This window comes from Urocitellus parryii, chromosome 11 (genome assembly GCF_045843805.1).
Source record: "Urocitellus parryii isolate mUroPar1 chromosome 11, mUroPar1.hap1, whole genome shotgun sequence".
Classification (NCBI taxonomy): Eukaryota; Metazoa; Chordata; class Mammalia; order Rodentia; family Sciuridae; genus Urocitellus; species Urocitellus parryii.
In genome coordinates this window covers 55202560-55216622 of record NC_135541.1, presented here as the reverse complement: position 1 = coordinate 55216622, position 14063 = coordinate 55202560, and the positions used below count along the sequence as shown (strand labels likewise).

Here is a 14063-nt window from a genome sequence, read left to right as displayed (position 1 = left end):
GTTGTGTATATATCCCACATTTTCTTTATCCATTCATCTACTGAAGGGCGTCTAGGTTGGTTCCACAATTTAGCTTTGTGAATTGTGCTGCTATAAACATTGATGTGGTTGTTGAATGATTGTATATCATCTTCTGAGAAGTGTCTGTTCAGTTCTTTGGCCCATTTATTGATTGGGTTATTTGTTTTTTGGTGTTAAGGTTTTTGAGTTCTTTATATATCCTAGAGATTAGTGCTCTATCTGATGTGTGTGTGGTAAAAATTTGCTCCCATTCTGTAGGGTCTCTATTCACTTCAATGATTGTTTCATTTGCTGCGAAGAAGCTTTTTTAGTTTGAATCCATCCCATTTATTGATTCTTTATTTTAATTCTTGTGCTATAGAGGAGTCTTATTAAGGAAGTCAGGGCCTAATCCAGTGTGATGAATATTTGGGCCTACTTTTTGTTGTAGTAGGAGCAGGTTCTTTAGTGTAATTTCTAGGTCCTTGATCCACTTTGAGTTGAGTTTTATGCATGATGAGAGATATAGGCTTAATTTCATTTTGTTGTGTATGGATTTCCAGTTTTCACAGCACCATTTGTTGAAGAGGCTATCTTTTCTCCAATGTATGTTTTTGGCGCCCTTGTCTAATATGAGATAACTGTATTTGTGTGAGTTTTTCTCTGTGTCCTCTATTCTGTACTGTTGGTTTACAAGTCTATTTTGGTGCCAATTCCATGCCATTTTTGTTACTATTGCAATCGTAATACATCTTCTGAGAAGTGTCAAAAGCAATGTTTATAGTTTAATGTCTGGTATAGTGATGCCATGTGCTTCACTCTTCTTGCTAAGGATTGCTTTAGTTATTCTGGATCTCTTATTTTTTTCAGATGAATTTCATGACTGCTTTTTCTATTTCTATGAGGAATGTCATTGGAAGTTTGATTGGAATTATATTAATTATATTGGAATTATATTAATTATATTAATTCTGTATAGTGATTTTGGTAGTATGATCATTTTGACAATATTAATTCTGCCTATCCAAGAACAAGGGAGATCTTTCCATCTTCCAAGGCCTTCTCTAATTTCTTTCTTTAGCATTCTGTAGTTTTCATTGTAGAGGTCTTTTACCTCTTTCATTATGTTGATTCCCAAGTGTTTCATTTATTTATTTTTCTGGGGCTATTGTAAATGGGGTAGTTTTTCTTGTTTCTCTTTCAGAGGATTTGTTACTGATATACAGAAATGCTTTTGATTTATGGGTATTGATTTTATATTCTGCTATTTTGCTTGCTTTGGATAATATGGATATTTTAACTATTGATTCTTACAATGCGTGAACATGAGGTAGCTTTCTTTCATTCTCCTTAATTAATTAATATTTTATAATTTTCATTAGAATGAGCTTTAAATTCCTCAGTTAAATTTATTCTTAGGCATTTTATTTGTTTTTGTTATTATTCGAAATTGTTTCTATCTAACTTCAGAGAATTTGATATTGGCCTATAACAGTGCTACTGATTTTTGGATGTTTATTTTGTAATCTGCAAATTTATTTAGTAATTCTAATAGTTTTTTTGTTGTAGTCTTTATCAACTTATTAGATGAGGTTTTATACAAAAAGTGACAGTTTAAACCATTCTTTTCCAATTTAGATACATTTTATTTCTTTTTTCTGCTTGATTGCCTGATTGCCCTGTTTAGAACTTTCAGCCCTATGTTGAAGGGTTGAAATTGGCCTCCTTGACTTGTTCTAGATCTTAGAAATCTTTCATCTTTTGCCCATTTTATATAATTTTAGCCACTGGCTTTTTATATATAGTCTTTACTATGTTGAGATACAATCCTTCTATACCACTTTGCTCAGCATTTTTATAAAGGATGCATGTTGAATTTTATCAAATGCCTTTTCTGCATCTATTGAGATGATTATATGATATTTGTCTAGCCCGTAGATATAGTAAATCTTGTTAATTGATTTGTATATGTTGACCATCCTTGCATTCTTCAGATGAATTTCACTTGATCAAGGTATATGATCTTTCTGATATGCTGTTGGATTTTGCTTGCTCCTGGTTTTTGAGGAATTTTGCATGTACATCAAATTGGCTTATAATTCTCTATTTTGGATTATATCCTTATCAGGGTAATTATTGGAAAAGTTCCTTCCTATTCTCCTTTTTGGAATGTCCTAAGGAGACATGATATTAGTTCTTTAACTGTTCCGTAGAATTCTGCAGTACATTCATCTGGTCCTGTTCTTTTCTTTGATTGGGATACTTTCTACTATTGATTGAATCCACTAAGTGTTATTGATTGGTTTATTCAGCTTTTCTATTTATTCCTAGTTTAGTCTTGGCTATTAGTATGTGTCTAGAAATTTGTGAAATTCTTCTATCTTATCCAATCTGTTGGCATGTATTTGTTCATAAAAACCTCTAATGATTTTATTTCTGTTGTGTCATTTGTAATGCCTTCATTTTTATCTCTGATTTTATATAAGACTTCTAGAAGTTTTTTTAATTTGTTTAGGTAAAAGTTTTCCTATTTTGCTTAGATTTTCAAGGAACCAGCACTGTTTCATGGATATTTTGCATTGCTTTTTAGGGGTGATGAAGGCAACTCCTTCTCTCCTGATTACTTTGTATTGTCTTTTCTTTTTGTTATACTAAAAACAGGCACCAGGATCTCTCACCTGATATCCAAACCTCTTGTGAAAGTAGTTTGGTATGTGTATAGCTGTTCAATTTGGTGTGTCTGTTGAAGATGGTTGCTAGAGGATATTATTCAGCTGACATTTGATTCTGCTACCGACTATAGTTTTGAATCATTTTATCCAGTTACAGGGATATTGGACTGCATGTAACTTACTTACATATTGGCATTTGCTGAAATATTTCTTATGTGAATTGCATGCTTGAGGCTATTAAATAAATTGTGGTGAATAAACTATGATATTGGACAGATTGAGATTTTCACAGAAACTGAAAAACTTGCAAATGTATATCTGGGGTCACTGAACACTTTACTGAGCCTCAGGGATTTAACACACACACACACACACACACAAATACACACACATTTGTGTGTCTCTGTTTCACATTTTTATGTAATCTACCTTTAGATCAAAAGAGTTCCTGCAGTTCCTAGGATATATGTGATATTTAGTGGGAAGAATCATAATTACACTACATTTGAAGCAATCTTTTAAAAATAGTCTTTTTAGGCCTTAATATTGTAATAAAAGCAATGTGAAGAAGCATTTACATATATTTCAAACTTTCAAAATGATTATATTATTCCAAGTTGCAGGATTATAAAACCTCAATTTTAGAAAATATGAGTCAGTTTGGTAGTTTATCAATAATGCAGTTCTAAAGCATATTCAAGGATCTTGTACCATGCTTTACTTTGGAAACATAATTATGTATATGGATACCATGTTAATTCATTGAGATGTTTTCCTTATGGATAATATAAACCCCTCCTGAGAGTCAAACTCCAGTTTAAAGCCTATAAGCTCTAAAGTACTGGATTTGCTTAAAGTGTTTGGGTTAAAGAAAAACAACCTAAACATCATCAAAATGTTGGCAGTCCCAAACTACTGTTCTTTTCTTCTGTTTTCATAAATAAAAATATTTTTCAAATATACCTTAAGATATAGTCTCTCAAGCTACATATTTTGTCTTTAAGGAAAATTTTTTTTTCTTCAACTGAAAATTCTGTTTTATTGTTCATCATTAAATTTTACATCACCCTATGAACTGGTCTTATTTGAAGATTCCTTAGCAGTATTAACATATTTTTTCATTTCACTTCAAAATTATTAGACTTACCAATTGAAAAGTATTATTCTAACCAAGTGTGCTAAGATATGAGGTTAATAAAATGCCTTCTTTTATCAGGAGTTTTGTTACTATTTAGTCCACTTTCTACTGTTTTTCTCAATTTCAATACTCTTTTCATTTCATGCTTTTAACATCTACATTAAGAGAAGAATTGAATTTAAATCTTCCAACTAGCTTCATACCTAGGCCTTAGCATTGTGCCATGTAGACAGTTGGCACTTGTTACACCTTTTGTGAATAAATAATCAGATTTTTCATTCTCTTGTTATTTTTGAGTTTATATTATGACAGAAGTTAAAGAATCCAATCAAACTGTTAAAGGGATATTGAGATAATTAAGTCACAGACTGAGTCCTCAAAAAAAAAATTCTCCTGTAGGTGAAAAATATACATGATTGACATAAGGCCGGATGCAATAAATACTTTGAAAGATGAAATAAATACTCTGCAGTAAGTATTTTGAATAAGTCTCAATTATTTCAGAGGTTTGAGTATCCTTGATCTGAAATACAATTCCAAAATATACCAAAGTTCAAAACTTTTTGAGCATCTGAATGATGCCACAAGTATAATTACACACCTGGTCTCTTGTGATGAATTATAGTCAAAATTCAGTTCCATTAAAAATATTGTATAAAATTAACTTTAGGGTATGTATATGAGGTATTACGAAAAATAAATAAGTTTTGTGTTCAGACTTATTCAATAAGATAGCTTTTTACATTTACACAAATATTCCAAAATGTGTAACACTTCTAGTCCCAGACATTTCAGACAAGGTTGCATCCTGTATAAAGAATATAGGCTATTAGACAATGTGATGAATGTATCAGAAAAAAGTAAGGTAGGATTGTAAATGGAATTGCATTCCATATAGATAAATATAATTCAATGCCTTTCTGGAGAGATTTTCCAAAAAAAATTGAGTTTTCAATAGAACTCTAACACTCTGAAATTTCCTCGTATCTCTTTTTTAACTTATTCTATGTGATACCAATTATTGTACATTCACAAACTAGCATTAATTGTTCTGAACTTGAAATTATATTCTAAAATCTCATGGAAATATTAGTGCCTTTTACTGGGTTCTACATCTGCTACCACTAAGTATGTACCATAGAAAAGAGTGGCTGCAGTGATGTACATATTGATATCTCTAATATTGGTAATGCTGGACCTTAGATTTTTTGAACTGAGGAGGCATGAGCTTTCTTATTCTTTTTTCCTCCATGTGTTATTAAACTGGACATTTATGGAAAACATATTTGGGAAACCTCATTTCTCTTGATTACTTTTTGTATAGAAATAAACTGTCACATTTCTCTTTATATCTAGGTCTTCCTTTGTGAAGTCTCTTCCTCATACATTGAGAGTGTATAATTTCTAGTCTACTTTGTTAAGATAAATTAAGTTTAGGGTCACATGCAAGGTAGTAAAAATTTTTCAAGTCAGTTAAACCTTCCAAATTACTTAAAGAGTAATATCTTCAAAAGTAATTATTCTCATAAAACATTATTTTTAAACCATGTCCCTTTCTTTATGTTTTTTCCTGTTAACTAGCATTGACTCTTGAAAGTAGGATCCAAATGCCACCCTACAACTTAACCACTTGGAGGAAAATTCTATCTTCTTGTCATAAGTTTATTACTTACTATACATTAGCCTCCTTTATGTTGAAAGCTTGCTTTCCAATTTCATTAGAGACTGATGCCAAACAGTAGAGCTAAAAATTCCACTGAGACAAATAAAACAGTTTAATTTGTGTTTTACTCCCAGAGTTATCCCTTTGAGTATTATCTGGAAAACCTAAGATCTGGATTAGCACAGAAAAAAAAGGATGTATTGTCTGAAAATAGGAAAGAGAAATAAAAAAAAAAAAGCGGGAGATAGGATACCCAATGACTGTGAGTTACTGTGTTTTTTAGCTTATTTTTTAATGGTTTACTTTGTATTTGTTATTTTTAGATATACATGATAGTAGAGTGTATTTTGACATTTTATATATACATGGAATATAACTTATTCTAATTAGGAAAGACAGTAGAATTGCACATAACTTTCCTATGTTCACATATGAATGTATCACCAGTGAAACCTCCACATCATGTACAACCAAAAGAATGGGATCCTAATTAGAATTACTGTGATTCTAAAGAGGTTTCTAAGATGATCTCTGAAATACAGCCTATTTGTAATGAGAAATGTATAATGTTTGTTTAGGCATAGAATAGTATAGATAGTACAGGAATAGGATAACAGTGGTTCTTTGTTAAACTGCTTTGATCAAAAAGTGAAAGCGTTGTGATTTGCGTAACACACAATGAAATAAAAAACTACAATGTTAGGGAATACTAATGTTAGGGTCATTTCATACAATAGATTTCTCATTAGGATAAGTTGGTAAACAAAGCATGAAGAGTTGAAATATACCTTGAGTTTGGGAGATAGAAGAGTTCAGTATAAAATAATACTCTTGGTCTAGAAAGAAAACAGAGGGAATTATTACCACTGTCATCTACTCTCAGATTTTAAATAATAAATCATCATCTTTCTTAGGGGAAAAATATCTAGTACAAGCATCCATTGGATTTTTTTTTTAACAACCGGGTACATATGTAGTTTGTCAGTTAATGGGATATCATTAATTCTCAGTTAATCTATTCCAATTTTCAGCAATGTCTTAAATTTTTTTCTTATTTATTACAATTGGATGAGATATATTAATATATGCATATCTCTCCCACTTCCAAACCTTTTATAGATGATTTTTTTCTTAGCTTCTCCACTCTAAACCATGAAAGAGCTCTTCATTACTATTTTGGTTCTTTGGCTTATTATGATATAGAATCAACAGAATGGGTAGAGATATGTGTCTGAAAAAGATAAAATTATTCCTACCAGATGCTTATGTTTATCCTTTTGTGTGCGTGTGACAAATTCAGGAATTGGTAAAGTAGAAGAGATCCTAGAAAATTCTGGCGAGTCTAAGTTGATGTACATGATAAAGAGCTTAGGAGAAAAATGTGAGAGTTGTGAAGAATTGCTAAGTGAAAAGCTTTGGAGTAAATGTAAGGTGTGAAATAATTCAGAAATAAAAGAATGCTGAAAGTGTCATAGGGATAAAGTCATATAAAAATAAAAGCTATAAATTTATTTTAAAATTATTTCTGGTTATTGGTTTTTCTCCAAAACATGGAGGTCCATTTCATATCATATTGAAATAAAGTTCCTAAACTTTCACTTTTCTTGTTTATATTTCTCTTTGGCACTGTTCATTCAGAATTTGACAAATAATTTTTTTAATTTAATTGATTTTATTTTTTTAATACACAACAGCAGATTGAATTACAATTCTTATTACACATATAGAGCACAATTTTTCATTTCTTTGTGTATAAAGTATGTTCATGCCAATTCATGTCTTTATACATGTACTTTGGGGGTTTTTTGCATTACAATTTTTATTACACATATATACCACAATTTTTCATATCTCTGTTTGTATATAAAGTAGGTTAACACCCAATTCATGTCTTCATACATGTACTTTGGATAATGAGGTTCATCACATTTCACCACCCTTGCTAGTCCCCTGCCCCCTCCTTTTCCTTTCCACTCTTCTTCCCTATCTAGAATTCATCTATTTGATGAGTGCCATAGACCATTTCAGTAATGTGTAAACAGTACATCCTTGTGAACTAGATTCTAGGCGGGGAAATGTAACCCAAGCAAACAAGCAAATAAAATTGTGATAAATCTTATAATCAAAACAAATAGGGTGCTGGGCACGGTGGCACATGCCTGCAATCCCAACAGCTCAGGAGTCTGAAACAAGAGGGTTGCGAGTTCAAAGCTAGCCTCAGCAAAAAGTGAGGCACTAAAAAACTCAGTGAGACCCTGTCTCCAAATAAAATTAAAAAAATAGGACTGGTGATGTGGCTCAGTGGTCTAGTGCCCCTGAGTTCAACCCCTGATACCCTCCCCTGCAAAAAATAAAATAAAATAAAATAAAGAAAAAAACAAGTAGAGGAGGGAGATTATTTTTCACAAGGTTGTTATAGGATTTTCTGAGGAGATAATATTTTAAGTTCAGACCAGAAGAGTAGGAGCTAATCATGTGAAGTATGGGAAGGAGAGTGTTCCAGGCAGGGGGGAAGAGTTTGCATAAAGACTAGAGGCAGGCAATAGCTTCTTTTTAATTTTTATTATTAGTTGTTCAAAACATTACATAGTTCTTTACATATCATATTTCATTCATTTGATTCAAGTGGGTTATTAACTCCCATTTTTACCCCGTATACAGATTGCAGAATCACATCGGTTACACATCCACTTTTTTACATAGTGCCATACTTGTTTTTTTTTAATTGGTTGTTCACAACATTACAAAGCTCTTGACATATCATATTTCATACATTAGATTCAACTGGGTTATGAACTCCCAATTTTTACCCCAAATGCAGATTGCAGAATCACGTCGGTTACACATCCACAATTTTACATAATGCCCTATTAGTAACTGTTGTATTCTGATATCTTTCCTATTACAAAATTACATATAAGAGGAAGTGAGGGGAAAGGAAAAAAACAAGGGGGAGAAATGAATTACAGTAGATGGGGTAGAGAGAGAAGATGGGGGGGAGGGAAGGGGAGGGAGATTGTAGAGGATAGGATAGGCAGCAGAACACAGCAATAGCTTCTTTTGTTTGAGATTCCTTCAGGAGACTGAATGAAGTCTAGAGTGACAGAAGTATAATGAACTAAGTCAAGAGTAGCATGAGATAAATGAGCTAGCTATATAGTCAGAGGCCTCATTTTACTGAGATTTTGTACCTCATAGTAAAGACTTAGCATTCTTAAATCACATTTAAAGCCAAAAAGAAATATGATCAGTTTTACAACTTGAACCATGTAAATGTATCTTGTATATACTAAAAGAAGATATTTGTGATTGACCTTGACTGGGAAGAGATAATTATAACTTTTAAGAAATAACAGTAGAAATGCAAAAAGTTGAACAGATTTGAGACCTATTTTGGAGGTTGAATTTGCCAAGAATGCTCATGACTTACGTATACAGTTTCATAAAAGGGTTACAGAACAAAGTTCTTCTGATTTGAACAGGAGAATGGTATTTTCCAAGAAGAGGAAGATGTACGTCATAAGAAAGTGGAGCCCAAATCTCTGTTACGTTTTCTCTACTTAAATGTGACTTATACACTGCTTAATTTCACAGTAATTTAGTGGGTAAACTTCTATCTTTTCATGTTCCTGGTTTTCTGTAACTTTTAAACATATTTCTCTTTCCTGACACAATATACCAACTATTGTTCTGATCAGAAGTGATAGGATAAAAGTGCCATTTTTTCCCTTTCTAAAGTAAATATTAATATAAGTTAGGGTCACATTGTACAAAGGGGTTCTAATTAGTTTTCTCTTAAATATCTTGGGTCTCTTATCATTCATCCTTTAAATCATATGATGTATTTAATTAATTAAGTATTTTTGCCCAAATGTAATATCTCTTCCTATTTAACTTCATGTATTTAATTTGACCCACTGCTCCAGTCTGTGGATATGCCATGTTTTAGACTGCTCTCTGGTGTTCAAAGATTTTGTTCCTTTATCATTTCTTCTGAAAATGTGATAAACATTTTTTTAATATTTTGAGTCAAATCATACACACACATATTGATCAAGATATGATTGAGAACAGATCTGTTTATAATGAAATTATAGACGTTCTTTCAGAGTGGTATCATTTTATGAATTCTCACTTTTTTCCATGTGATCACTCAAGTGCTTTACCTAATCATATTGTTATTTTTTAAGTAAAGAAAGATATATCAAACATACTACTGATTTTAGGTTTACCATACACAAATATTTGAACTGAATTACCTTGAGCCTGTTAAAAATTAAACTATATCTAATGCAATTAAGTTGTTGTCAACTTATAATATCAAATGTTATCAAATATTCTTAAAATATTTTCTAAAATTATTGAAGACCAATGTGAGGATTAGAGTGCTACAGAGAATAGAATATACTTTTGCTATCGAAAACAAAATGTTTAGTAGATCATTCTTAGTCTTCTGATAACTTTTCCTTCTCCATGGTCTCAGAGATCAATCAATAAATGGTCACATTGTTTCTTTTTCTTTTTGAAATATATAGAACAGAAAAGTACATTTTCATTATGTTGGTAGCTTGTGTGAGCTTTAACTTAGAGACTTTAGCTTATATAAATAGGTTTATTTAGAAATCTAGACTGATTATCTTACTACAGATTTATTCCACTATAAAGTATGAAATCTTGGTAATAAATTTTTCTTTGCTAAAATTAAACAAGGAAAACTATTTTAAATTATGACAAACAATGATGTTTGGATACATGATAAAAGGTAAATGGGGGGAACTAAAGAAATGATATTTTGAAAATAAATTTGCTAGCTACTTATTTAATTTCTGGCCTTTTAAATTTCATGATTCTATAAATTAACTATGATAGAGATAATGCATCTCAGATTTGACGTAGTGTTTTTTTCTTTATCATTCTGAGGCAACATAAAGGAATAAATACTTGTGAAAACCAAATTGTTGAGAACATGCATTATTTTCTTATGGGTAGGATAAAAATGTGGCAACTAAAAGACTATTTCTATGATTCAAATGGAGTTTGAAGTGATTTTTTCACATGTGATGAATTGTGTTGTCAGCAAGAAAAGATAGGGAAGTTATCAAAATAGAGTAAAATTCTCAGAAGTAGGAAGATACAAGAATCATACTGTATGATAAGGATTTATAGAAAATTTGAGGTGGAAAAGCATTTGACAATTTTTTTTACAGATTTAATTGCAACATAGTGTTCTATGCTATTTTTGTCATATTTAATATAAAAATAGATTTAAATGAAAACAGATTCAACATTACCTAAAAATCACATCACATTTTGATATTATGAATTATAATCATTCTTGGTAACCTGAAGAAAAATTTGTAAATATATAAAGTACAAAGACCATTATTGAGGTCTAAAGTACCCTGCTTATTTGTATTCTAGCAAAAACTAGTGATATTGTCATGTAAAGACTTAAAAGAAATTATCTTAAGAGTTGATGAGTGAAAGCTATTTCATTGAAGAATAAATTCATGAACAGATAATACTTAGTGCCTGCTATGAACAATAAAATATCCTAGCAATTTGCGACATTGCAGAGACTTGTTTTCAATATGATAAATTAGAGAATACTATGTATTAATAATATAGATTTCGAATAATAATAATATAGATTTCATTAAATATATCTATATTATGTGGTGTAGAGAGAAAACATATCCAAGTGGTTTTTATTAAAAGGTAGAATAAAAGAATAAAGGAGGTTTGAATCAGTGGACAAGTAAAAATACTGATGAAAATATGAGAATGATTTCTCTATTTTGAAATCCTCTTCTATGACTTTAATTCTCATAGACATAAAGATCTCTATGAGAGCTTGCAGGGTGAAAAATCTCACCTCCTGTTTTTTTTTTATGTATTAAATGAGCTAATATCTGTAAAGAGCTTAAAATAATAGCAGGTGATAAAGTCTATGTAAATGTTATATATACAAATATGCATAAGCAAACATCTCAGAAAGATCTAGCTTCAGGTGAATATTTGCTAAGCTTTTAGAATTTAGATCAGTGTTTATTATCAAGGAAAGCACATTATCCTGCAAAAGTTGTAATGTACAAACATATACATCCTTTTATGGTCTTGGTTTTTCTACCTGTGACAGAGATAATTATTTGCCCATTGTTATCTGTCCTTTGTCCCCCCTTCTCTTCTTCTTCTTAGTAAGAGGACTTCAATTTTATTCCAGTACCCCCTCCTTTTTTTTCCTAGTTTAAAGGCCATATTCCTTACCCTCTCCTTTGTAACTGTGAGTGGTCAGTGAGATCTTAGTAGAAGTTATTAGTAGAATCTCTGAGAAGAGATAAGAAATATAATTGTGCCCTTTTTAAATTTTCTCTTCTTCCATCTTCCAGACTGAAATGTAGACAAGGTGTTTGGAGCTCTAGAATCTCTCTGGAATGATGAGAGAACTTTGAGGATAGAAGCAATGTATGCAATAAAATAGAGATGATTCCCTCACGACCTGATAAAACCTCTGGAATAGTCCTGGCTGGACTCTGAACAGAAAAAGAGAGAACAGTGTTAATAAAACATTACAATACAGACATATAGTTTACATTGACAATGCCCCCATTTTTTGATGAAGCTCCTCTTCAACTTGTTATTCCTCCCAGTCATATTTGATCCACTTGTTTTTTTCAGATTTGTAATTATGCTGACCACCCCCACCACATTCTTCTTGTGTTACTGTTCCTCCTTTTCCAGCTTATGTTGCTGTCATCATTGTTCTGTGAAATAGATTTTCTTTCTCTGAATCTTCCTTTAGACTTTCTGGACAAACACTATAGTGTGTTTCTTTGTTGTCTCCTTATGGCATTCTCCGTACAGGTCTCCTTTATCCTCCATCTCTTTTGTAGCTTTATGTAAGGTATATTATTAACTCTTAATAGAAGGACAGTTTATAAAAATATTACAGAAAGGGAAATTTTTAATTTTTTTTCTTAACTCTGCCTATTTTCCAGATTTCTTTTAATTAAAGTCAATTATAATATTATATATTGCATATGAAAGCTCTTTGGGAACTCTAAAACATATGAGATGCTATCAGTGCTTTTATTTTACTTTCACAGGATATTTATTCTTCTGTTGATCTTAAAAAAGTGAGTGGACAGAGAAAAAATCTTTCTCCCATTATATATGGATTAAAAACAAAAGATATTGGCAGGAAATCAAAAAAATCAAGTCATCTCTTTCCAGAAGGTAAGTTATATAAATTTTAATTATATTTAAAGAATATATTTTGATGACTAAATAAAGCACTGCCCATTGGGAATAATGATTTGAACTCTAAATAAATACAAGAGTCAATGAAATATACAAATTCATAAATTCCATGAATTTCAAGAACCTCATTTCGTGTAGATATTTGGAAGTAGGTAAATTGGATAGCAAGAATTACACTGAATTGATTGTTTTGTTATCGTATGGTTTTGTCCGTATTACACCTTCTTTGAGAACTATATGAAGTATCAGATTAATCACAAATTTTGAAATTAAAAAGTGATATTAAATTTACTTCAACTTTGTAATTATTTTTGTTATATAAATGAGTATTATTAAATTTTGGTTGTTAATATGCATTCTTTTATTTTTAAAGATTTTTTAAAATGAGAAAATGTTATAAGAGACATTCTTTTTTCTATCATCTTTCACAGAAATATTATGAAGCCTTTTAATTTGAAAATCAGTTATCTCAAGGGATTCTCTTTAATTCTCAAATACGTAATTTTTTCTATTTTATAAAATTCCATGTTGGTATCTTTATCTTGGTTATTTTCTTTTCTTGCATGTAAAACTGGTCACTCTACTAGATCCACATTTGTCAATGACTTGTTGCTTATTTTATCTGTACATCATTATTTTCATGTACTTCATAAAGCTCTATGTCTTTTATTTAAATGTAATTTTATTTTTATGTGATGTTTTAAACCTTTAGGCTTATAAACCAAACTGGAATAAAAGGAAAAATAGGAGTCCCATGCTACATACCTCTCCATTCATTCCTTTTACTACTCCAAGGCCATTTAATTCAATAATTTTATTATATTAAAATTAAAAGTAAATAATTTGAGCTTAATCAGAAAATCTCTTTTTCAAATTTAGATTTAATCTATAGGTTTCTACTATGAAAGATTGAGATTTTATTCTCTTATAATTCTCCTTAACATATACACTTACCTATAACCTTCTCTCTTCTCCTAATAGAATTATAACATCACTATTTGGAGTTAACTAATATTTCATTTGTATTTATTTTGACTAAGTAAATACTGCTCACAGCTGGGCCACATTATTTTAGGAATAAATTTGTTTTTTTATGCAGTTTTTTGTTGAAAATGTGTTTTCAAATCTCTTACACCATTCAAACTACTGCCAATTCAAATATACCCACATTTAAAAAAAAGATAATCCTTCTGGATCCCATCTTTTTACTCTTTTAATTTTATTGCTGTACTTCCTATGACAGCTGTTATCTTGGCACTTTCCTTCCACCGTGATCTTGAGAGTTTATCTGTCTCTCTAATCTGTTGAAACCCTTGTTTCCAGGATTCTA

At 30.8% G+C, this 14063-nt stretch overlaps 1 protein-coding gene across 1 annotated transcript in view; it reads left to right on the top strand.

Annotated features, from left to right (window-relative positions):
• The window catches only part of Lrriq3 (leucine rich repeats and IQ motif containing 3), a 150469-nt gene that overhangs the window by 96195 nt on the left and 40211 nt on the right, over positions 1-14063 (top strand). The window contains exon 6 of the mRNA XM_026410275.2: positions 12580-12709. Coding sequence (XP_026266060.2) covers positions 12580-12709 — 130 coding nt within the window. The remainder of the gene's footprint in view (positions 1-12579; positions 12710-14063) is intronic.